At 39.4% G+C, this 26,943-nt stretch overlaps 2 protein-coding genes across 3 annotated transcripts in view; one reads left to right on the forward strand and one right to left on the reverse strand.

Annotated features, from left to right (window-relative positions):
* The window catches only part of LOC128731880 (dedicator of cytokinesis protein 3), a 49,152-nt gene that overhangs the window by 18,314 nt on the left and 3,895 nt on the right, over positions 1-26,943 (reverse strand). Inside the window, exons 2-3 of the mRNA XM_053825032.1 lie at positions 25,634-25,875; positions 25,383-25,531 (exon numbers count right to left, since the gene is read on the reverse strand). Coding sequence (XP_053681007.1) covers positions 25,383-25,531; positions 25,634-25,875 — 391 coding nt within the window. The remainder of the gene's footprint in view (positions 1-25,382; positions 25,532-25,633; positions 25,876-26,943) is intronic.
* LOC128731884 (innexin inx3) lies at positions 13,745-23,884 on the forward strand. 2 transcript variants are annotated; one of them, XM_053825036.1, is made up of 6 exons: positions 13,745-14,054; positions 20,198-20,855; positions 20,942-21,058; positions 21,129-21,253; positions 21,327-21,658; positions 22,219-23,884. In XM_053825036.1, the coding sequence occupies exons 2-6, from the start codon at positions 20,268-20,270 to the stop codon at positions 22,257-22,259; spliced, it is 1,203 nt and encodes a 400-aa protein (XP_053681011.1). In that variant the 5' UTR covers positions 13,745-14,054; positions 20,198-20,267; the 3' UTR covers positions 22,260-23,884. The 2 variants fall into 2 exon arrangements, with proteins under 2 accessions (XP_053681011.1, XP_053681012.1); XM_053825037.1 differs by lacking the exon at positions 22,219-23,884 and having other exon boundaries at positions 21,327-22,019.

The raw sequence follows: 26,943 nt of genomic DNA on the forward strand, positions 1-26,943 counted from the left end.
TCCTGCCCAGCAGCGTTTCTTTTCTCGCCAGCAACACATTAATCGTCAGGGACAGTGAAAAGCGGCAGCAAGGGAAACGGTAGGAGTGAGGCAGGAAAAATAAAGCAATTTAAAAGAACATGATCGTCACATGATCCTGTTGTACCTTCCCTTGCAGCAGCAGCAGCAGCAGCAGCAATGTATCCAGTTCCGTGACCGTTGTCAAGTCTAACCATTCGCTGTCGAAACGACGCAACCGCGTACGTCTCGTTCAGTTCAGCGCATAAAACAAGTACGCGAAAGCATAGACGTACCTATGCTCTTGTTGCCAATGCCTGTTGTCATACGGCCCCTCGCCACAACTTGGCAACGTTGCACATTTTATACGAGCCACCGAAAATTTCAACGCTCCAAAAAGAAACTCGCGAAGAAAATACACATCAAATGCAAACGGGCTACCTAGCCGGTAAAGGTGGATGAAAGCGGAGGTTCAAACTCATCCCATCCAGCCGACGATCGCTACTTGAGCTTGTGTGTGTGTTTGTGTGCACAACCGAAAGATGGCGATGATTCGTCATTATCTTCGAGATGCAAGTGTACATTCACGCAGTTTCCAAAGGGATTCTACAGGCCAGGAGAATTAACCTGTTCCCATATACAGAAACGAGCCTCCTGCTCTTTTAAACGCCGTGCGCGATCGCGGGAAGCTTTCCAGGGTAACACAGGAGCCGGTGCTCAGTTAGGCACACACCCACACACACACATATATATATATACAACCAGTTCCACTTATGCTGTCTTTGCAAAAGTTCAACCTAGCAGGAGGTCTCTCCATGAGATCTCCCATTTTCCAGTATATCGTCTCGCCTTCCAGTGAGATTCGGTGCGTCTGGAGATGTTGAACTGGGTACCATCATCCAGCCGTACCCTAAAACATATTTCATTGCGTTGCTTCTCAATCCTCGATGGGAATCGGTTACCTCTCTTTCTCTTCCATTCTTCTGTTGAAACTTGTTCTTGCAGCAATTTCAAGCCTTTTGGTTTCTCTTATAGCTACTTTAAGCATTGGTAAGATTTTCCCTGGATCTTCCTTAACAAAGCCTGTGCTTCTCACGGTCTGCTAATGGATAGAAGAGGAAGATGACAGAGGAACAAATATTTATCGGCATGCACTTTACCAACACACACTCAACTACTATAAATCAGAGGTGGCGAAATTCTTATATTTTTGATAAAAAATACCAATTCGAAGTGTAGTGAATATTTTCCATAAAATAATCCATACATTAATATGTCATTCGTAGTGTAATGCCATGTGAAATGTAATGTGAAAGAGAAGTAGCATTCCATAGAAAATTACTATATCGCAGTTAAGAAGTAAACAATAATGGTTGCATCGAGAACAGAACAGAAAACCGAAAGGAAGATCCTCAACCCTTTTAGATCGATTTGTAGTGAAAATAAGTCGAAAAGAAGAGAAGATAACACAAATAGAGAGCGAGAATGCATGAATGAGCAACAGCAAGAAAAAGAGAAGAAGGATGACGTAAAAAAGAGCAAATGCCAAGAGTAAAGAGTAAGCCAAGAGCAAATGGAATACTGAACCAAATCATTTCGCTCAGGGCTCGTTAGAAACCAATTTGGTGATTGTTCTGGGTTGCTTCTGATGCTGCTGTTGCTGGACGTTACCCTGAAGCACTAAAGCCTCGAAATCAAGGGGTGCAAGCAAGAGTGCAAAAGGGCGGCGAACTCAAAACCAGAAGGCAAAGCTGAACGATCTTCAAGTAACGAATTTGTCTGATTCCATTTCGCCTTTTCTATCCGTCGCGGCAATTCAGTAGAAAGCATAAATGATGCGGCACGAAATTAAAACTTTAATCTTTAACACCACCCAGCATGCTTCCGTGATTTACTTCCAATCATTTACACACACACACACTTCCGTTCTTGTACTAGGGGCACTAAAGAACAAATGACGAGTTAAAATGCGGAGACACTGAAATTTCAATAAAAAATGAAACGACACATGATTGATGTAACTCCAAAAAATGCCAGCATGTGTACAGAGTATCTTAAGACAGAGCCCATGACACTTTCCTTTAACAAACACTTTTCTTCTTCTTCTTCTCTAGTGGTGCAATAAGTTTAGCTTAATTTTGCGGTTTGGCAGCTGTCATGTTTAAGCTTTCTTGATTTCAGATTTCAAGTAGCCGAATAGCAAATTCAATAATAATTTACACGTGAATATATTTACAAGAGTCTTCAACTTAATCATAATAAACAATTTAAGATTATATAAGACAGACTATTATAACAGGTTAGTCAAAATGTACAAAAAGTATTGTTTCATAAAATTACTAAGTAGCTTAACAAGCTTTGTTAAATTTGTTACGGCTGTTCGTGCATGAATTTACGAGTATGATAATACTCATGTTAAAGTATGAAATGTTATGCATGAAAATTACGTAAGAGGGACTTAAGTTTACTGTGACAATAAAAATTGCAAATATAATATGATATAACATGATGAATGAAACTTTTTTGATTTCTCAACAAAATATGGAAAAATGTTAGTAATAAAAACAAGCAGAAATTTTCTTTACGACAAAGCCAGAACAAAAGCGGCAACTGCAACATATCCTGGAAAACCGATTTAAACTCAATGCGAAGTGTTTTGTAAACATTAAATCTACATAAATCGCGATATCGGCATTATTTAACAAAATTATTATAATTAATTACTTAACAAAATTTCCAAATTCAGTAATTGCAATTCAATTGACAATTGAATGAACAAAATGTACTAATTAAATTATCCATACCAATGAACATAGCTGGAACGTTTTGTACTTTATTTTGTCTTTAAGCCTAATCCTTTACCAGCCTAGGATGGATTTAAAGTTAAAAATAGACCATTTTTACGAAGCACAATGCGTTTTGATGATAAGACTTATTAAAAATTTTATTTAAAATTCTTTAAATAAGTTCTCGATTAACTGTATCGATGTAAACTGTAAAATATTCGTCTTCGTAATTTACATTTCGTAATTTACATGCTAACACAACACATGTTTGTTATTTCAATACAAACATAACCCTTTTTAATATTATCTTCAATAGATATATAAAAGATAGAACATAAATTGTGTTTAATTTATATAATTTTTATTAAATTTAAGTATTCCGCGCATAAATCTGTATGTATAGCTGACATAACTTCAAATGCATGAATTGTTATGTATGGTTCTTCTCATCTGCGCCTTTTGATCATTGTTTTATGTTGTTATCACTATTAATGTGAATATATTTTCCCACACTTTTTGCCAAAACCGACTCATGATGAGTGCAATGTATTTATGTGTATTTTGAATGTGTGTTTCATCTAAGTTATCAGCAATTTACCAGCACCGAATGTAGTCTCGTATCTACAGCAAGGTCATCCCACGCATACATTCTTCCGCTCAGAAAAATAAATGGATTGATATACCTGTTCCTTGCGTTTCTGTTATCATGGCTACCCCATTGTGAATTGACTCGTTGCTGTTGGTTTAGCGGCACATAAAATGTCATATTGTACGGTGTCTATTAATGCGTTACAACTGCTTCACTTAAAACGTGCACTCCGTTCTTGGTATAGAGGCACACGTTTTTTGGCATGCTGTGAATGATTATTTTGTAGCGCACTGTTTAGCACCTTATTGGGTAACGGAAATGGTGCACATGATACATTCGACAGGTTCTGCCAAAAACACGTCGATCGCGAACCAAATGCACTGATACATCAATCAATCACTTAAGTACTGCTTTCCCAAGCATACGACAGATCCCAAGCATACGACAAGAAGTGAGGGAAACCAAACAAAAACTTCCACTTCCTACCGGAACTATGACAACGTTTCACAGGTATCGAGTTTTTCATCCAACTCAAAAGGGTGACGTGCAGTTTTCACGTTGCTGATTTGTGGTGGTACGTATCGTATCGTACACCTGACCTGCAGCCGAGATGGCTCACACAAACCTTCTTGTGGACCTTTCGAGTGGAAAGTGATAACTAACTGATGTTACACATTGGTTAACTTTGTCGGCTAGCGTCAAACCGTGTGCACGGCAACGCACGGCAAGGCACGCGACCGCACACCGTACACGTACTATCAACTCATTACTGACACACATCCATCCAACCAACATCGTCGATGACAATAATATCCCCGCCGTGGAGCGCTCTGTGCACGCGACCGATTTAAAACCGTCTCTGGCTCTTGAAAGAAAACCCCAACACATTGGACGGATGGGGGTTGAAGGTAATGAAAATTGGATTGGAAAATCCACAAAAGGTGAGCGTGAAAAGCCACGGCACGACCCGGCGGCGTTACCTAGGCATGCTCCAATCCAACAACAGATACTTTGACTTTGAATGGTTGCCTTATTTTCCTTTCCATGTGCGCCTGCAGCAAGACGTTCGCCATGTGCTGGTGGATGCATTGTGTTTTCACAATGCTTTCACATTCACATAACGTTCCTGGTTTTTTGATCAGCGCATGATGCGTGTGAATTTCCCTGGCAAAGTTGAACTTGAAAACTATATCTAACATCCGGTGTTCTAGTTGGGCATGTCTATGTATACTTTAGATTATCTTCCGCAAATAACACAACCATTTCGACCAAACCAAGCTGTATTATAGCTATATAATGTTGTGAATGGTTTCTGTTTATTCGATTATTTCTATTTATATCGTCATGAATATTTACACGACTAAAAACATAAAATTATATGAAAAATATATTATTAAACATGTTACGAAATTTTCCAGAATTTAATGTAACAACAAACATATTCGTCTTGATATGCTTTAAAACTGCTTTTAAGATTATCTTTGTGTTTTTATCTTTAAAATAATGTTTATGTGGCAACATATTTCTTTAGTTAATTGCATCATTGTCTAACAAACCAGCCATGTGTACATATTCCATATTACACAGTATTCAGTAATGTATGCAGTTTGAATCTTGTTGTGTTGAATCAGTTCGTAGAATCAAGTTTGTAATTGAAATTAATGACAGTATTGAATTATTGTCAATTAATCAATACTGTCATTAAACCAATAAGTAAATCAAATACCTTTAATGTAACATTGTTTAAGACGAATTTCATTTTACTCAACGTCACTTAAGTTTCAAAAGCAAAAAAAAGCCTTATTGTTACGCAGATCATCATGAATCGGAAGTTCATCATTGCGTCGCAAAGGCAGGTTCGTTACCTACGCTGTTGTTGATGTCATTTGTTTGAGTACCAAACTTCGTGGAATTGAAGCGTAAACAGACCCTATTTGCGTATGTTAATATGTTAATCACATCTTTCCTCCCTTTCCCTCTTTAATATGATAGATTTATACTTTCATGAATAAAATATCCATTAACTTTATATTATACGAGCGATACATATAATAAAATTGAAAAGCAAACACGCACATACACACACACATATTTTTCTGTATTTCTTTTTTCTATCTTACTCGCCCAATTACTTGTGGTTAAAATTATAAAAAAAGGTTCTAGCCATCCAAGAAGAAATACCGGCACCAACCATAGCATCCACTACAAAAAATTAGCCTTCTGGATTATGGATTTATAACGGAAATTAGACTATGTACTATGACAATTATTAGTTTAAACACACATTGTATGTTCATTAACTACCGGTCTTCCACTGCAAGCACTAAGCACACCATTTACAAATTTTCTTATAGTTCAAATATTTTACCTCATTTCTTTTTGTAAATAATGGAAGCATAAGATTTGAAGAAGAGAGCAAGTGATAGTTAAACTACATAATACTCATTGACTCCTTCATTCAATTTGGTAAATCAAACTTGCACAACATTCTTTTGTCGAATGTTTCAGCATAAACTACCAATTATCTGACGACAGCCAGCTAACGAGTTTCTGGAAATGGCAAATTTGGACTCCATAAGTGAATACGTTTGGGTTAAGTGGTAATATTAAATTAACATTGACCACCAGCGAGAACTTGCAAAGTGGGCGGACAAATTAACACCATAAACGTCAAGGCAGAAGGAAAGCAATAAAGGTAGCAGAACCAAAATCACCAGCTATGAGAAAATGCAAGGCGTTATTCCAACAACGTAGCAAGAATTGAGTGCAAGTCGGAGATCTCCACGAATATTGTAAGGTTTTACTGAAATGAAGCTGAGCGGTATATCAAGAGACCAGGTCAATTTGAGAAACGCCAGACGTGCTACTAATAATCGCGATTCTCCCTCACAACTTGAAGCATTTATTTTGTGGCGAAGAGTCTTGTCAGCTGCATGTCGCTCCAGAGACACCCTAAATCGAACGAGCCATCAGGGAGATTTATAGTATGACTTGAACAAAAATATAAAGTACAAACGCAGACTCGTTATGATGCCTCGAGGCAAGCACGGGCTACGTTTTTGCATCAAGTCTTTCATGACAGTTGCAAAACAATCTTATAGTTTTTTGCATTCAACCAGTGGCCTACAAACCTCGCAGATAATTACACTACGTGACGTGTTGATTTATGGCAGTTAAATTGATATTTTACCAGAGTGAGCGCGTCCATCTCGAAAAGCACGCCGTACCATTCGAGACAGATCGATCAGGGCAGTTTCGAGCTCGAAACGGTAGCGCATGATGAGCTGAGTTACATCCCTTCGAATGAACCGAAATAGGTAGAGAAAACTCAACATGGCATGGCTGAAGTTCGTAGCGCAGTAGCCCGAACCGGCCATTATGGCCTGCCAAGCCGAGCAAAATGGGACGCGAAAAGAAACGACGTACAAATGCAGGACCTCGCCATATGCTGCACCTACTTGCCGTTTTTGGTATAGACCTTCACGTACGCGCACAACAAATAGCGATTGTAAGCAGCACAAACGATACCTCCAAAAAGCCAACTGTTGCACTGGAGCTGGAAGGCTCTGGAGTCCACGGAATAAAGAGAAAACACGATGTGGTATATCAGCAGCAGCAACCAGAGGATGAAAACTGGTTTTCCGTCGATCGGTGGAGATGAATTTCAAGCAGCCTTATAACAGCAGTGTTTCAGCGCGAAAGACGTTACAGTATAGCGTGCCAACATACCAGAGCACCGGGAAAGATCGACACCAGCAATCTTTTGGTATTGAAGCAGATGGAAATTAGGCAGAATCAAGTTCAAGTTTTTCTTCTTCTCTCATTCGCGTCTTCATCGATCCATAAGAGCGAAGAATAGGCGAAACAAACATGTTGAACCATCGGCAAATGAAGATCACTGATCGAATCATCCGATGAACCAGGCATTCGTGGTTGCAATCACCATTGAAACGTTCTTGTGCCTACGCACAAAACTTACGCCTGTAAAACGGATGATAAAATTTCCTTTTCCTCTCTTCGTACGGTCCCCTATTGCACAGTGCATCCATCACCACCACACGAAAGAGATACTCGTACAGGCTCAAGCACCAACGTCATGATGATCAGTTCTCCAAACATAAGGCAATAGATACTCCGACCGATGCCTCACACATCGTCAAGCCGCAAACAACTTAATCAAAGTCAATAAACCCAGCCGCGTCTATCGTCGTATGCCTCTCCCTCGGTGTTAGTCTTAGCACACTCGAGACTGTTTCATTCTTTTAAGCACCTTCGAAGCGTTTGTCCTCTCTTGCTGTGCCCTTTCTACCTCAACTCGGCGCGTTTTACAGTTTTCTACATTCAATGCCCAGTTTGTAGAAAAATAATACCATGAACCATAAAAAACACTCCATCAACAAGCAAACAACAACGGTAACGCTAAGTAAATATACGATCAAGACGTCGACGGTATTTTTCGAAGCGAGTGCGAGAGTCTAAAATAATCAAAGAATGGGAAGGAAATAGGAAAAGCGACATAGAAAAATAAAACGATGTAATGAGCATGAAACCTTGGAATGAATGTCACTTTAACTTACATTCGAAACTCAAAACAAAAAACAGTCTACAATATGATAAATATCGTCCAAAAATACAATCGTCAGAAATTACGCAAACATGACAAAAGCTTTAGAATAATAAACATAAAATACATAAATGGTATGGCCATATTATGCCTTACATTGCAGACTCATCCGTTTTATCGAGAACTCATTCACACTAGACATAATTGTTGAGGATCGGTTTAAGCGAATTAATTTTGAATAATAAATTGAACACAGTTAACATGTTGAATATGATTTGAAACCAAGGACCTATTGAGAAAGATAAAAATATCAAGTTTGTAGAATATTCCTAGTATCTTAATAAAGTTTATCTTTATTAAATGTTTGTTTAAGTACGCCTTAATGTTTTGTTTAAGCATGTTAGATTCAAACTTACTGTCTGTAATTTTTGTCGCATTGAATTTAGACATTAACAATGAAATAACAACAAAATGAACTGTGTATGTTCACGAGATCAGTCAGTACTGCGACATCACGCACACAAGGAAATTGTCACTGGCTTCGAATCACGTGAGGATCAACGTTTTTTTTGCATAAACCCTCCCCAGCCCATTAATGATCGCATAACGTGATCATGGTTGACCGTAACGCTTCGAGGGACTAAACATGAGAAAATTAAGTCACGGACGACCACATTTGTAACGCATTGATCGATCTAGGAGAAAAATCATAATAAATTTACAAATACGACAATGACCACCGTTGAACTTCTGTTGCGAATAAAAGGATAATAATAAAAATTCTTCAAAATGATGACTGCATTAACGTCAGCCGCTACGCAAACGAAAATGGTTCGACATCCAAAAAGCAATACTTAATCTACATCGAAAACCGCGACACAATCACCGTTGAAAAGTGAAGGGCCTTTCAATTAAAGGACATGTCAAGCTAGCAGCCCTTGAGCCGTTCCATTGATTTTCGTTTACCCTGTCTCGATGGAATCCATCCAAGAAACGCTCATGCCAAATAATTCATTCGTGTTTCTTTTGAAAACCCGCCTGCGGTGTGGTTGCTTGCAATTTTGCACGAAGCTGTATTCGGTTGGTGCTAGCAGCTACCAAACTGTGAGCATGACAAACGTATTTCAACACACTGACCTATGCAGTGGGGAGAATGGCGAATATACATTCTACGAGCGCTAACACTTTTTGGATATCGTTTCTCAAAATCGTTCCAAAGGAGCGGAAAATGACGGGTTACGAGCGAGCTGTATTGAATTATTTCGATCGACATCCTGTGTTATTTGGTAGAGTTTGGTCCAACCCAACATACTTTTATAAAACCACGGGGAGTGTGTTCCAACCATCAGGCTCTCGCAATGACTATTCTACCTTTTCTGCTACCGGATGATTTTCTTCACTACAATCAACGCAAACGAGCAACTACCGTATTTAGCCATTCCTGGGCACCAGTGCAAACAGCAAAGAAGCTAAAGCCATTTACGGTGTATGGCTTGTCCCGATCTCACAGCAAAACCGGAGGCTGTAGCTTTTGGCTTCTGTCTTTTCGTAGCAAAACCGGGGGCTTCTGTCTTTTCTGGGGAGGCGGCTACCATAGCCATGATGCGGCTCAGCCTGTAAGCATCCCGCGGCGAGATATGTCCGCATTCCTCCAAGAGCTTCTTCCTATGCATTTCACATCGACCATCGGGACTCATGCCGCAGATCGCCATCTTTTTTTCACCATTGACTGTCGCGTGATCCTTTTTCGTATTTTTATCGCTCAAAGCTGCATATTGCTTAAAAAGGGTAAAGCAAAAATCCACACAAAAATACCAAAAACAGGGAGCAAAACGACCATGCTTTGAATTCCCATTGAATGCGCCGGAACAGGCGAGCAGTAGAGGCAAGCACATGCACATCGCATCTCATGCGCAAGATTCCACTCTCAACAAATGACACGTTGCACGATCGACGACGATCTCAACGTTTAACGTTACGGGGGGACTATAACGAAAAACTCAGACAAGATCCGTGAAACATTCGCTAAAAATGCAAGTGCGAGAACTATTCCGTTGGACAAGAAATGGTAAAGGATAAGAAACGAGTTGCTGGTGGAAAAGAGAAAAAACTTGTTTGCAAACTGGCTCTCCTTCTGTTCCCACCTCGATCGTCCGCATCATATTTCCGTGCGTGGTATGCGTCTCATTGCCTACATACCCGCACACACACATACAAACGGGCGTATGGGCTCCAACAGGCGCAACCTCGCAGGCGAAGCACGTTCGACTGACCTCTCTGCTATTACTGCTGCTGATGCTGTTGTTGCTGCTTGCAGAACACGTTATCTTAGCTTATGCATGGCGGATGGATTGTGGTCTGCGGATTCTGTCTCAAAACTACCCTACCTCAGATCGTAGCCAATGTGTTAGCTGCCAGGGCAAGAGCACCGTCTCTTTACGATCATCTCACTTTGCTAAAATGCTTTCCATGCTTCATCTTCACACACGTCACTCTTTCGTTTGCGTTTCGTTGCGATCACTCCCTCGTTTTCATTTCGTTTTGCGAATAATCATGGCAGCCCCATTTACACTCCTCAGTGGACTCGGAGTTCATGGGTCCAGACTCAGATATAGCTACTATGCTTGATTGGATAATGTTTGCCTTCTTTTTTCTCTATGCTCCATTTACATCCGCCAGTAAACGTAGTGAGTGAGTCTTAAGCATCCCTTTCCATGCACTTATCAAATGGCTGTTGGTAACAAGCGCTATGTAACCGTCCTCGGCACTCCTTTAAAGCAATATATTACGGCACTATGATAAATGAGACGTCGTTAAGTTGTCGTACAGGTAGCTACCAATTAACGAGCAAGAGACATATTTAGAGTTGAATTCGCGATTTCGAGTATTAATTCATCTATAATTTCCTTGGTAGAGAAAACTGTTAAAGTAAATCCCAACGAGTAACATAACACAGCAATAACAAATATGTACACATAAACATACGAAGTAAAATACCAATACGCAGTATGTGGAGAATGTCCAAAAACATAAGCGCCGCCAATGTCCGAATGACTCGGAGATGTTTTGGCGAAATTGAGGACATTGGAAAGCTATACATGTATGTTAATGGAACAAACATGATACCATTCAGGCAAAAGAATTCAATCTTGGTTGGTGTGGTCGACGTGGACAAATATGATTATTGGGATAGAAATCGTTCCTTGAATACACCGCTAATGTTTACACTAAAACGATTCAAAAAAACAGATGTAGCGCGAATCATCTGTTCACCAATGGTTTGGAGTATATGAATACTCTTTCATTTAAAGGCTACTTATCAGCTTTCATTTCAAATTAATCGATGGTATTCGAACATTTTGCTAATGTCAAATATAAGCGACCAACTCTGCACAAACCACATTCTTCGAGGAGTCATGAGTTTCATATGGCAACCAACAAAACTCATGAGAAACCACTTTATCAGCTCGGTCACTCCAGGAGCACGAAGGAATGAGGACTGCAATAGTTCGAGGGAAGAAACATAAACGGCAACGTCATCAAAATTAAATCGTTTGCTCCGGTCAATTTTGCAAATTTGCATGGGAAAAAAGCACAATAAAACAAGTCCAAATCAACTCACTGCTACTCGCATAACAGCGTCATGTGCGTCAGAGCTATAGAGCTCGGAATAAAGTATTGCAAATATGAAAAAAGTAAATTAAGTTAGCTATGAAATGTTTCCCATTATTGGCCGAATTTTTGAACTGCATTGTCGCTGCTAAGTTTTGATTTTAACGCAAAAGATTGCTGATTTTGGAGTGACAAAAGTGTCTGTTATCGTGCGAACCATATTTTAAATATGGGGTTTTGTGTGACCCTTGGAAGCTGCCTTTCGCAAACCATGGTTTGATGGATATAATCATCTTGCCGATAATGAGAGGGTTGAAAGATTCCTTCTAAAAAAAGCACACTGCTAGGCTAGACCCATGAGAGACTTTATCCTCTTAAGCTGCTATGTTGATGACGTGTTTTTGAGGTCGTCATCAATCAGACGAATCAAACAAATACAAAAAACAGGACCTGTACTCTATAAAACGGTGACTCAACGAACATTGTGAGAACTTGGGTATTTCAGGAATGTTGCGAGCGACAAACGCGGACTTAAACCATGTGCAGTGAGTAACATTGCTACACAGGCAGTATAGGAACGATTTTGTCAAAAGAAACTTGAACACGTATTTGAGCATAACATTACGCTAGCATTGGTAAACGGAAGGCAATTGTTTCAAAAAGACAAAACTCTGCTATTATAATGAAACTTTCACAAATCTGTCACCCGTTTGCTCATTTGCATACTCAAGTTAAATGAATGATTTCTGTGCGGAGCAGCAAAAAATAGCTTCGAAAATGAATGATGAAACAACCCACGCTGGTTTATGGTTAGATCGATTCGAAACACAACATTCCATGAGCATGATATCGCTTTCCATCCGCATTTCGTCAGCCAACAGTCTTGTTTCAATCTTACAATGGGCTTTACCGTACTATTTCACAATACTGCTCTGGCTTAATTCAACAAACCACAAAATGGTTTCTTCGGTTTTTATCAAGTAATTAATCGATAGCTTAGTTTTAGCTAAAAGGTTTATTTTTAAAGTGCAATATACACATATGTGATGTGTCCTAAATTTTCAAAGACGTATTTACTTTCGCTGCCTCATTAACAGCAATCAATCGATAGAGGCAGCATATATCTATGAGACAAAAAAACCTGAACTATAAAAAAAGCTATGGAACGTGTTCACCGAAATTCGATTCACGCTACCGGTGTTGCGGATAGCCCCCTCCTATCCACACACACACGCAGATCGGGAACGCAACGCATGATAGCGCCATGATCACTTTTATCCATACGTTCGTCGTTGGAAGCCTAAAAAACAGACGAAAGACTCCACCAGGAGACACTCGCTTCAGCAGAAGTCGAAGAATTAGGCGGCAAGCCCGTGGCACCTCATGATCGCGCCCGCCCTGCCTTTGTGAGCTTTACGGCCTACTTTACCGTCTGCCAGACAGGCTAAGCAGAGAACGGAGAAACGGATCCCGCGGGGAAACGACGCATCTACGCATGATTATGTGTCATGATTTTTTTTTCTGCTGTGCTGTCTATCCTGCATGTACGCACAGCCGAACAGAAGCCCCAAATCGGTGGTCATGCGGTCGGGGCACGATCGTTCAATGCTGCGGCAGTGCTGCCAATATCAACGCAGCGTCGACACTGCTCGTTCGAGCGTCCGATCACGACGAAACCGGTCCTCCACGCGAAGAAAAGCCAATCCAAGCACATCGATCGTGATCCGGTAGGCCAACATAGGCGTGGGAAATGCACGGATCAGGGGGATCGTCTCAAGCAGGCGCAGCCCCAACATCCAACGATCCCCCACCCCGACGACGGCCGTGGTGGGACAGAAAGCTAAGGAATTTCACACATACGCGTGCAGAAGGCCGCAAGCCCACTGGAAGTCACTCATCTCGGGTACTCACGCGTACGCACACCGCACCAAACACACAAAGCAGGATGGCGGCCAGCATGGGAAGTTCGTGCGATGATGCTGCCGTTTCGTTCCAACGCATGCGTTTTCCGGCGGGAATGTGTGCTTCGTGGGTATGTGTGTCGGTGCAGATACATGCCCTCCGCTTGGTGGCGAGGCGTGCTTCCAACGCCAACTTTTCAACGCACTGCATTCAATTCCAACGAGTCCGCCATCCAGCGTGGAATGGATTTCGTGTCCGCGGTTCAAATATGATCGAGCAGTAGAGATTGACTCTCCTATTCTGTTACTAGCGCGCCGACTGCTGCTCCATTGGCGCTCGCGATCGTGGCTCGCGCGTACGCGGCTGTGTTTTGTGTACTCCTACGTGTACAGATTTGTGTATGTGTGCATGTGTATATATGTGTGCGCGTGTGTGTGCCCTCCCCAGCAGATCATCCTCCGTTAATCTTGCTGGCTGATCTTCGCGACGAACGCCAGCGCCAGAGTCGTTTACTGAAGTGAAACTGTTCAGCATTGAATCTCGTCGTGTACACAATTTCTTTTTTGTTTGTCGCCATCGTCTTTGTCGCCGCTTGGTTTTAGAAGTAGGTAAATGCTGAAGCCCATCAACCGTGTCCGCTGCCACATCTGTCTTTGCCGTCTGTCTGTTCGTCTTAGCCGAACGAAGAGGGATTTCTCTTTCCCGCTCCCACTCGCCGGAGTTGTCTGTAGCCTAGGTCCCTCCCTAATGTGTTCCGCGATCTTTAAGAAGATGTTCGTCTCGACACGGGCGACTTTATGTGCGTCGACATGGTACGAGTAGAAACAAAAAATACACCAAATGACGCCCGTCTCAAGGGCCTTCATTTATTGCTCATACCAGCGACAAACGGCACTGTAAACGACAAAATAGCAAAACACCATACCGCTACGGCTATGCTACAATGCGTTTTCGCGCGACCAGCAACTGTGTACTCCGTGCAGATATTAAAAGTGTTTGCAAAGCTAGTTTGGCTTGGAACAGGCCGCTTCAAATGAATGGAAACACCCGGCGTTCAGTTACGGTGACAGTGACAATAGTGAGCCAAAAGCTACAACGCTAGTAACAACCAACCAAAAGTGCTATCGTTTTGCATTCATGTAGGACGCAGTAATTACTTCTTCGATAATTTTCCCTTTGCTGACGGCATGTAGTCACGTGTCACTAGTGAGGGCTTGTCGAAAATCCAAGAGATTCCTTTCCTTTGGCAATAGTTGTCTAATTACGCAAAACATGAAAGACAAATTAAAATATCACCAATTATTCATAGAAAAAATAGTCATGCCCTTGCACTTCGACATCATGCTCTTAAAATATCCCACAGAGTGTATGTGCACTTGAATGCAAGCATGTGTGTAACGTTTGTTGGGCCCAGGTGTGCAGAACAGGATACGTGCAGCTGTTGGCAAGAAAACGTATATATAGAGCCTATCATCTCAATGGAACCCCCTTCCCTGGATGGAATGTTTAAAAAATATTTATGAAATATGAACAAAATGCCATCCGACGCTAGGATTTGGAACATGACCATTTGATCCATGCTTCAGTACTTAGATATCGTATTACCTCGGGGTTCACCAACTTCACGTACAACAGTAGACAAGCCAAAAGAAATTCACAAGGCAGAAAATATTACAGCTTTAGGCTTTATACCTGACGCGGCCCGGCACATTAGTTGTACCCATGGACATTAAATCGTAGACTCTACCAACACATACAAAAGACTTATGCGGGAAAACTATTAGAAATGCCTGATTCTAAACAGTCAGATACTACGCTAGGCATACCACGACCCGACCCTCACGAAAACGTACCCTTGTTACTGTGGAACAATCTCTCACACAAACACACACAGGCATATACACAAACAAGCAGAGGCAAGGACGACATACTGCGACGAGCTGTACAAAAACCAAAGGACTCAAACGAAGGGGAAAGCGACTGCTTATGAAATCGATGGGTCGTATATTTTGCTCCTGCAATAAAATGGCGCTTCAGAATCACGTTGATTTTTGAACAATTTTCGAAGGGACGGAAAGTCCCCTATCCTGCTGGACAAGCCGAGTTAATGAAATGACACGTGCTCGTCGAAAAACGAACAGTAGAGTTTTACCAATTCTCCCATTCGATGACGAGGTAAATGTAAAGATGTTGCAACGCCACCTAATGTATGATGAAATATTGTTATTTTTTGTGAATGCCATTCAACGTATGTCAACGTACAGTTAGTTGAATGACTTTTTCACCTATAATTTGATGTCAATTTCTAAAAATGCCTATCATTGCGAGATTTGTTTGAAATTAAATTAGACATTTCTTTTTATCTACGAATACATAAGGATAGCAATGAGTGAGACCAAACAATGCTAAATACTATTTCATATTGTTATAAATTAGGTTTATCGGCAATATAAAACAGTAGTTGCTATTTATGCCGACCAACCATTATACTACATTGGAGTGAGCATTGCCCTATAGATAACACACAAGAGAACAATAAATGCAGATTTCTGCTGGTACGACGATGAACCAGTTGTGGCAGCATCATGTAACCATGTCGATTGACTTTGTTCGTCCTATCCTAAGATAGGGCGAAATAGAAAACGTACGTGCGAAACGGAGATGCAGTTTTTTTTTTCGAGTTTTTAACTCCTTTCCCTCAACGTTCCACGTTTTTCTAGCATTTCATTAATAACAACGCACCGTCCTGCTACTTTGTGAATGCTGTTCATCAGAACATTTAATCTGTTTGGCAGTTTTACTACCCTAATGACGCGTTGAACAAATTTGTAGAGCAATCGTTCAAGTGTTGCATCGCGACGTGTATGGTGCAGTGAAAGCTTTATCACTTTAAAAATTATACACCATTTCCTGCGCTATCGTAGCTGCTAGTTCACCTAGTTATTTATCGTTGATTAACGCTTGAAACTGGAGGCGGTAATTATCACAAACGAGATTCCTCCTGCGGTGCTCTACCTCTCAATAGACAGACACACAAGCAGGCTTCAAAGCCACTGCATTTGCAAGACACCATGTTTGCCCGTGGCTTGATGGCGTTGCTAGTAATGGAAAGTGTCACAGTTAGCAGAAACAAAACCTCACATATTCCACACGTGTAAAACGACTTTGACCTGAAAGCTACTTTCGTCTCTAGTTACCTACCAGCAGACACATGTGGTCTTGTTTCTACTTTATTGTGGTTCTATCTTAATTGCGTTATTACATTCGCTGCATGTTCAGCGAGATGTTTAAAAATCCGAGATGCATGCTCAGTGAGATGTTTGGACATCCGAGGAACATTATTGAATTTGTATAGACAATCAATTGTCAGGTTTATTCATACGAATAACGCACAAATTCAGTAGCAAGCGGTATCTTTCAACATAAAATTTTTAATTCGTCTCATGTTTTTCTCCTTCAAACATAGATGGTACTTTTTTTGGGCTTGCTTTGCTGCATGCATTTAAGGAAAACTCATAACGATCACCATAAGGTTTTTTCTTCTTCTTGCTTGGACAATATGGTCTCCTGCAAGTTGGTTGCAGTTTAAATGTACCCGTCGCATATGTGCATTTCTTCATGCACTACATTCGTTAAACACAAGACGGAAAAATGCGACAGTGTGTGTTAAAACATAAAGTATGGAGATAAAATTGTGTTCATCCTGCTGTGATTTATATACAAAGGCGGATACGAAATAACTACCACTACACATTTACGAATGGTTTAATTCATTTTTACCGAATGTTTGTTTTGTTAACTGCAGATATAAAATATATTTTAAAATGGTTTATTAGAATATTTCGTTTGTACTATTAATGTTGTTTAACGTAAAACCAACGCTAGTTTACGAAAAAATTAAACAAACCTCCAAACACTATTATCATACCAAATGATCACAGCAAAAGAGTTGATCGGTTGCTGTTACTTGTACTTTGTTGCTTTTCTTATGCGCCGGACGAGCGCCCTGAGATGCATTCGCCGGAACAGCTATAGATTTATCAGCATGGCAACAAAGAACAGTGCGCTGAACTGAGTCTCCTTCCCTTGCTCTCCGCTAGGAAACTCTATAGTGAACGCCATAAAGGAATGCGATGGAGCAAGCCGCTAACACAAACAGCAGAAATGATTTATCGTTACAGCACCGTGCTTGAAGAAGTAGTAGAGCTGTGGCTTCCCGATCCCGTTCAGATATGATGTCGAACGGACGAAAAATGCCGCAGCATTGAAAACGAAGGAACGATCGATAAATGAACCAACAAAGAGAAACTGCGAAAGCGATAGGGGCAACCGAGAGAAAGGGAAGCCGGGAAAAGCCGGATGGAAAAAGAAAACATACGACATACCGAGTGAAAAGGTAGGAGATTCTTCGGCAGCAATGGCAGTTTAGAAGCAGTGCAGTGTGAGGTCGATGGACGCCATATTGTCAGCTTTTACGATCGAGAGTCTAGGTTGCTTGAATAAATTTCAAATTGCTCTCACATAAAGGCTTCTGAGCGAACCATGGTTTCGAGATTGCTGAGTTGAACTTATCTATAGAATATAACGTCTTTTTCCCTCGAAATCGCAAAATAACGGACAAGAATGGTGCAATTTTTGTTTTATTTTAAACCTTTACTCTGACGGATTCATACAGTTTGCACAGACCGGGATGATAACCTTTCCATGCTTGCAATCTATGCTGCACACTTACTGAACATCTTATCACACGTTGGAAGTACAATGGCGTCTAAAACACCAAACAATCCTGTTTTATGATAAGGTCAATGATGAAAGGAACTAAAGCAGGACAAGAGCTTTTGAATTTAATCCTCTAAATAATTGTGCTTGTATGATAACAAAATGAGCTTTTTTATATGTTGCTGATTGAACTTTATTTTAAAGGAATGAAAAATTGCAAAAGCTCAAAAACGAATCCTTAGTTTAACGAATCCTTAATAACTTAGTATCGAATCCTTAGTTTTAACCGGCAATTTATTTGTGAGAATTAAGCATGAAATAATATTAATTCTTCATACATTAGAAGCACAGTGGTTGCAAAAGGGTTAAAAAAATCATAAGCAAAATTTAAACAGAATAATTGCATTCATCTTGTGCATTGTAGCAAATTAGTAGTAACAGTTAATTAACGATGACACCAATGCAAAGGCAAATTTATGGGCACATTTATGCAGCGATCACGTTTCTACTACAACTACCGTCTTCTAACACAATAGTATGCCAGTAAAAATTTATTACTTCCCCAACGTTCACTAAACAAAACCACGTGTTTCCTGTAGCTCTGTTATGCAGTTCCGAACGAGTCTTTTTTTCGCGCTCGTCCGCAAACAGTGTCATGTGTCACCAGATACTCTAAGCCACGCGGAGTGATCTACGACATCACATGGAGGGAAACAGTTATTCCTATCCTTTTCTTGCCCGCAAAACCAGTCAACGAGCGATCTAGCCACTTCTTATGGCAAAAATGTGCCAAACATTCGTGAGAGCGCCATTATCAAGACTAAAAGCCGGCAAAGGCCAAGAGATTGCTTAAACACGAGGACCGTATTTCAGGTTGAATATTGGCTGTTCATCAGCACGCAGGGTCTAAAAAATCGGAGATGTTGATCGTGACTTGATGGGGATAGCTTTTTCGTGTTAACAAAGCACGCTGCTCTCCAGACAGCTTTGTTCGAAAAACGTTTGTGTGTCGCTTGCGCATGTGTGTATTGTATTGCGTAATGTTTATGTACTATTCAAATATAAATGAGATGTATGGTAAACTGAATGGGGGTCAAATATTTGGCCAACTACTTTGGCTGGATTTGGATGGAGACTTCAATGTATCCATAAGAATAATCGATACGGATGATAATGAATAAAACAAATTTTATTCATCAATGTTCATTAGATATGTACAATGATTTGAATATGTCTGTATCCTAGAACTAAATATTAAATTTGTTCTGTATCGTAGGAAGACGGATTACGATGCAAATTTTATTCATATTGTTTATAAGGCACAAGATTCAGCTCAGTAGTAAAAACAATACTCCGGTCACTTTTAAACACATAAGCTGAATTATTTACCTTCTTGATACCTGTTGCACTACTCCAGCAGAACATCCACAATAGGTAACGATAATTTTGCTGCAACCGAGCGATTGATGATTATGCAAAAAAATGTTTACAACGCTATAGTTAATTCACGCACCTGATTGCTGTTCAGCGGCTTTTAACAGCAAACTGAAGTGTCACGATGACACCTGGCAGAAACAACAAGCGGTCGCTATACCCATTTCCCGAACGCAATTACCCGTGATTCCATACAACGCAAACGAGGACGCGGATTGAATTGGATTAGAGGACAAGCTCTGGGTGCCAGATTGATCTAGTAAAACAATGGATTTGACATTGAAGGTGCCGCTGCTGTTTGCGCTGTCGGATACAACTAGCGCAAGTGATTTAAAAAGTAACAAACCGAACCCTTGACTAATCAACCTACTGCTGTCCGCCCTTGTGCCGCCCACCTGCCCATTACGAACTAAATTCCTGCAATGAATTCTAATAGGCATGAACAGACAGATGAACAAATGTGGTGGACAGATTGTTAAAGCATAGCAACATACAGTAGTTGTAAAATTGCAACACAACAAGCATAGGAATGATTTTAACACATTCGTCAAATGACCGGCATTAATTTATTCCTCTTTTTTCTTCTTCATATAGCTAATACTAGTATCGCTATTCATCGGTCACATCAGTGTAGAAACAAAACTTACAACAATTTGCATCGATCATGGCTGTGTTTGGACTTGTATCGGCAGTGGCCGGGTTTGTGAAGGTGCGCTACCTGCACGATAAGGCCATCATTGACAACATGGTATTTCGATGCCACTACCGCATCACCAGCGCTATCCTGTTTGCCTGCTGCATCATCGTAACGGCTAACAATTTGATCGGAGACCCAATCACGTGCATTAACGATGGTGCTGTTCCCGGGCACGTGATCAACACATACTGCTGGATCACATACACGTTCACGCTGCCTGGTCAGCACGGGCGTACAATGGGCACGGAGGTGGCTCATTCCGGATTGGGCAATGACAATCAAGAACGAACGTACCACAGTTACTACCAGTGGGTGCCGTTCATGCTGTTCTTCCAGGGTTTGCTGTTTTACGTGCCACACTGGATCTGGAAGAACTGGGAAGAGGGTCGTATGCGTATGATCACTGAAGGCATGCGCGGTGTTTCGACAGCGAGTCCTGCGGAACGAAAGGTGCGCCATGATCGTTTGGCGCAGTACCTGTTCGACAGTGTTAATACACATAACACCTATTCGTTTGGTTACTTTATTTGTGAGGCGCTCAACTTTATAAATGTCGTAAGTGGAATCGAGAATGCAACATCTTTTAAAGCTCTCAAAATTATCCACAAATCATGAACAATAACATTTTCATTTTTTTTTAGGTCGGCAATATCTTCTTTGTTGACAAGTTTCTGGGTGGTGCTTTCTTGACGTATGGTTCTGATGTGCTCAAATTCTCGAACATGAACCAGGAAAATCGTTCGGATCCCATGATTGAGGTGAGATCAAACCTAAGTGATACACAGTTCGCAACATAGTTTAATGCTTGCCACTTTCGTCAACCGACAGATATTCCCAAGAGTCACCAAGTGTACATTCCATAAATATGGCTCCTCGGGTAGCATTCAAAAGCACGATGCACTTTGCGTTCTGGCATTGAACATTCTGAATGAAAAGATCTACATCTTTTTGTGGTGAGTATAGAGGCGTCGCATACAATTTGGGAAGCCTTATCTAAAAGCTTTTCTCTCTTTTCATACGTGCTAGGTTCTGGTTCATTGCCCTAGCCATTGCATCTGGCCTAGCTATCATCTATTCCGCTGCCATTGTCATGATGCCGACGACGCGAGAAGCCGTTATAAAACGCCGCTTCCGCAAAGCTAAACCTGACGACGTCTGCAATCTTATCCGTCGTGTTCAGATCGGCGATTTCCTCATGATTCATCTGTTAGGCCAGAACCTCAATGTAACCTCGTATGGCGAAATGTTGTACACCTTCATCAATTTGCTAGAAGAAGGACAACCGATCTCGGGTGATACACCATCTGCCCCGTCAACGCTCGAAATGTCTCCCATGTACCCAGCAATCGAGAAATACGGTAAAGAAACAGAAACATAACTTCACCGACCAGCCAAACAATTCGTGTTCAGGTTCTGTTGGATTCTGAGGCAGATTTCTAGCAACGTGATTTCATACACCCCCAATTAGCATCCTTACTAGATTCCAATTATTTCCCATCCACACTTTCCTGTTAACTGTGTATTTTCTGTTTATTGCCCTAGATTAAATTGCGCATTCTTGTTCGGTAACGAATGAAAAATCCTTTGAATGTTCATATCCCAACCCTCGGTATCAACCCGTAAATCGTCTTCCTTTTAAACAAATGCACACACATTGATCGCCTTAGTTGAACCCACATTCACCGGAATAATGCATGAGTAGAACGTAGCAGATGTAAACCTGATGCCATTTGCCGTCGTCGAAATGTTCTTGGTCAAAATCATAAACATTAGTCACGCCAACTAAACGCACATTTATTTTCAATTTTTGGATCTTCACTACCATGCGCGGTCGACGGCACCTTCACCGGGAATTCGGAAAAACTGATCGATGCTGCCTATATTGATATCCCTTCGATATCACATTGGTATGTAACAGACAAGGAAAAGGAGGTATTGCATCAAGACTACGAAGCATAAATCATGCCTGGAAAAATAAGTGAGTTATCGTGATGATGCTATGTAACTGCGTACAATCGTCAAATGCGTAGGCATAGTTTAAGTTTTACGAAGCATCTTCTACGTGAGGATGCAAATGAGGTCGTATTTTTTAGATCATACCAGCTACTTCTCATTTTTTTTATCTAAAGCTAAACATGATAAAGGAACAGGAAAAATAATCAGCATCTGCAGAATAGGTGGCAAACTGCAGCGTCGCTACGGACTCTTGGCATTGTCAATTCATTTTTTAGAAATTAATAGGTAACATAATTGATAGAATTTATGCAGTGTATTAGAATCGAAAAGAAGGGCTCATAAAAACAAGCCATTGGAAAATCCGTAATTAAGCGATAACCGCCAGAACGGTGTTTTAGCCTCAGCGACGGATAGTTTCTCCTTCGGCCTTTAGCTAGCGTAGGAAAGCAACAGAAGACTGTCAAGTGGTGTACTATTTGTTTATTTTTATTATAAATTATCCAATTCTGTGCAAAAAAAACGTTTTATCAGTTTTTTACAAATTTCGAGCAACGTCCAAATTTTAGCATTTTTATATAATTAAATGGCACGTAACGAATAAAATGAAACACGCCAGACACGTCAGTCAAATGCGATTATTTAGTTTTCTGCTTCTGCAATTGATAGCTAACATTTCTTTTTCGAATTCCGTGGAATAGGTCACTTTTCGTTTTATGATCAAATCAACAATTGTAAGAAGTATAAATGAATAGTAAAAAGACGTTTCTATATCGTAACCGTCACATTACAACCGAACCTGGATTAATGAGGAAACTAACAAGTTTCACAAACCCAAAAGAGGTTTTTAATAATGAAACGATCAAACTTTAAGACATGTTTTATCTTATTTTATAAAGTACGATTGAAACACCCTGCCTTATTGACAAAGATGATCGTCAAATGTTTAGTAAGACGGAAAATTATCCGCTAGGATATCATGTTACTCAATGACTGAATATTTACTAGCAAAACAGTTCACAGCAATGAGCTTTGATACTAATTGAAAACAAATGTTCCATTCCTGATTTGGTGCATATGAACAAAATTAATGTTTTTTTTTTTAATATCGTGTGGGTGAATACAGAATCCGTTAGTGAAACGAAATTAATCACTCGTGCTGTAGTTTCCATAAAGATGTAAACTTTTTTTAGGCTTTATAAAGACAATGAACATATTTTATTAAGAAAAAACTCCTCGCGCGAAAATACTTGATCAAATAAGCAGATGCGACATGAAAAAAGGAAACAGCTATTTTATAAATTGTACAATTTTTCGGTTTGTTAAACGAGAGGACTACAAAAATACAGCAACAGAAAAAAGGTTCTAAAGAAACTCAAAACTGCAACAAGAGCAATATATAGCTAGGCATATATATCACGAGTATCCATATGTGCAAAATGAAACTTATCAATGGAACTTTAGTATTAGTATCATTAGTATATTCGCTCTGTATTGTTGGGCTATCATTTCATCTACTCGCCCTACACCAAAATGGTTCATGAGTAAATTATGTACGATTGAAGTCAAATGAGATGATAAAAACTCCAAGATCAAGAATAAGCGCAAGAATTGCATACTCTAATTGTGATTACAACGATAAGATTAAGAGAAACGTAATAAAGATGATCTAGATTTTTTAAAATGCTTTTTAATTTTTTTTAATATCACAACTCAGATGAAACTAATTACGTATAAAAAGCAAATGCATAAATGGCTGGTGAGACTTCAAACAAGATTTTTTAAACAAATATTGCATACTCATAGGCGCATTACAAATCTGATTCATATTTAATGACCTTAAAAAACATTAACAAAGCTAAAGAATAATTAACCCAATTTTAAATTCATTTATCCATCTACCTTTTAGTGTAGGCTATATTACACCTTTCACAGTTTTGTCCGAGCAGTGCACAGGCAGCATTTTGCACAGGCACTATGCTTAGCCAAGGCTCTCATGACATTTTTTAATTACTCGTAGCTGGATAGTCAGTCCTGCGTACGAGGGGGGCTCCTACGAGATTCGATACCGATACTACCTCATTTGCCTTGTGTGCTGTTATTTCTTCACTTTTTATGAGGATGTATAGATTCTCCATGAATAAATGTGTTAGGAATTTTTTTCTGTTGTAATTTAATCGTAATACCATATTATTACAATTTTTGACGAAAGGAAACGCCCACCAGCCATGGATTATGTGAAATTATACAATTAGAATAAATTAATTGTGCATTTATGAACTAGAAATTTAGTTTCGAAAACAATACGGTTAGGTCGTCAGTAAAATAAAAAAATGGAACTTTTTGACTCAAGTGACGAGAATGCTAAGTTTGCTGTTCTAGCACAAGCAAATCTTTTAAAAAGCTTTTCATAGAAACTTGATATTTTCATGAAACTATGAATAGAATTCTTCGTTCTAGGCAAAAGAAAAATGTGATGAAATTTAAATTATGTAATAATTATAAAAAAAAGAATTCATTGCTATTGAAACCAACCAAGCAGCTTTTAAGTAATTTTCTGAAGCACTGAGTCATTAATTTTTTTTGCATAAAATTTTAACAAAAAGCAATACAAACTTATTATTTTATGAATTTTAGAGCACGTTAAAAAAAACAAATAAAAACAGGTGACAATTTTTTGACTCTTTTATTTGCAAAATCGAAAGACTGTGGGGTCTTTCGATTTTGAAAGTGTTCAATTAAATTCTCTTTTAACAACGGATAAAATTTAACTTATTCAAATCAACTAAAAGAAACAAATAACAAATCATAGAAGTATATATTCCAAATAACCTTTCAAAGTAAGATCTTATGATTCGTAATTAACATACTTTATATTTGGTGTGACTCAAAATGTTAAATTTGTAAAGTAACAATAACAATACGTTTGGAAAGAAAATATCACAAGTAATTGTATTTACTACACGTTATTTAAATTGAAATTGGCACAGCAAAATACTAATTAATATAATGTAATAAACTAATAATAACTGTTTGTATAAATAATGGAAACTTTTATCAAGTGAAATTCATTAATTCTTTATATTATGTAGAATCCATTGAAACACAAAGATTGATAATTTTACTTACCGATTGCCCCAATCAATTTTTGATATCACTTTCATTTGCAGCTCATATGTTTGATCCTGCGTGAGCGTAGAGCTGAGCAATTCTCGACGACTTTCGAGGAGCGCTAGCATTACCTTGCGTAGAGATGTAAATTTATATTCTTCGCGTTCCTATGTATAGAATGTAAAAAAATCGAAAATAAAATAACCGAAAAATGCAACGTCAACTACATTTGAAATTTACATACAATCGATAATGCCGATTATACTCACCACAAACAATCGTTTCCAAATTTCGGACCACTCGCGCAACACCAACGTACACTCTGCCACTACTGGGTCTACCTTCGACAGATCCTTCAGATGAATATACGACTTTGGAAAGAGGCCCACTTTACGGGGCTTTCGAGGACAGGTGCCACGGAACCAATAGGTTGTTTCTTCGAGTATTTCCACACAATCGCCCACATCTAACGCCAGTCCATGCATTACGTCGCCATGCCAATTGTGAATGGCTAATAAAGAAAAAACAAAAGAAATTTTAATAAATTTTATTTTTTTAAAACCCCATTTAACTAAATAAATAAATATCAAAAACCGCGAAACAATTGATTAGAGCATCGATATTTTAATAAACCCATCGTAATTAAATTTTTAAAATCATTCGTTCAACTATAATTCTTGTCTATCATCGTCATTTGTCGTCATAATATTTGCGTCGTAATATGGGATGTACCTTAAAAAAATCATTAATTCCATTCAAAAACTTATTCATTCCATGACCTTGTCTATATCCTGAGTTAATGATTTGGTCCAATATTAACACAGAAATTTAGTGATAATATTATATCAAACGTGTTACGATATTGACTGAACATAGAAAAAGCCAGCGATTTTTTCCCAGAAGCCAAAACATTTTTCATGGAGTTTTGACCGACTGGAAAATTAGTTCCTCGATTGCTCAAGATGTCTACAATAGATACAAAGCATTTGGCGTCGCAAAACGAACCAGCATAAACAAGCATAATCTGTCGAAACCAGCATGTAAATAAGACTTGAACACCCCCTAACATATCTTGATACAAATTTACGAAGTAGACATATATTTGAATATATTTCGAGGAATTTACGAAGTAGACATATCTAGAATTAACAGTACAACGAAGTAGACACAGAATTTATTTTTATACAATAATTAGAATAGCAACAATTTTGTTTACGATCGCATTCAAAATTGCAATTTAAGAAAGCACTAAAAACACATTCAAAGAAAGCTATTCGCAGACCTTAAGTAGACTGGTTTAAACGCAACAGGGTCATCTGTCTCCTATCTGCCAAAAGACCCGAAGGCTACACATGGTAGCGGCATGGTAATCCATGTTTATAAACGTATTTCATGGAAAGCAGAGCTTACTCATGCCACGCTGTATTGCGCTACAATCATAGCTATTGTCATTTCGGCTAAGGCATCTGTGAAGAAAAACTTTTGCATTTTTACTCTCGCACAACCATCATCACATGGTTCGAATCTCATCCATCATTTCATGTTTTTTCGATATACATATCTTTGTTAGAGTATTATA

The sequence above is a fragment of the Anopheles nili genome, chromosome 2 (genome assembly GCF_943737925.1).
Source record: "Anopheles nili chromosome 2, idAnoNiliSN_F5_01, whole genome shotgun sequence".
Taxonomy (NCBI): domain Eukaryota; kingdom Metazoa; phylum Arthropoda; class Insecta; order Diptera; family Culicidae; genus Anopheles; species Anopheles nili.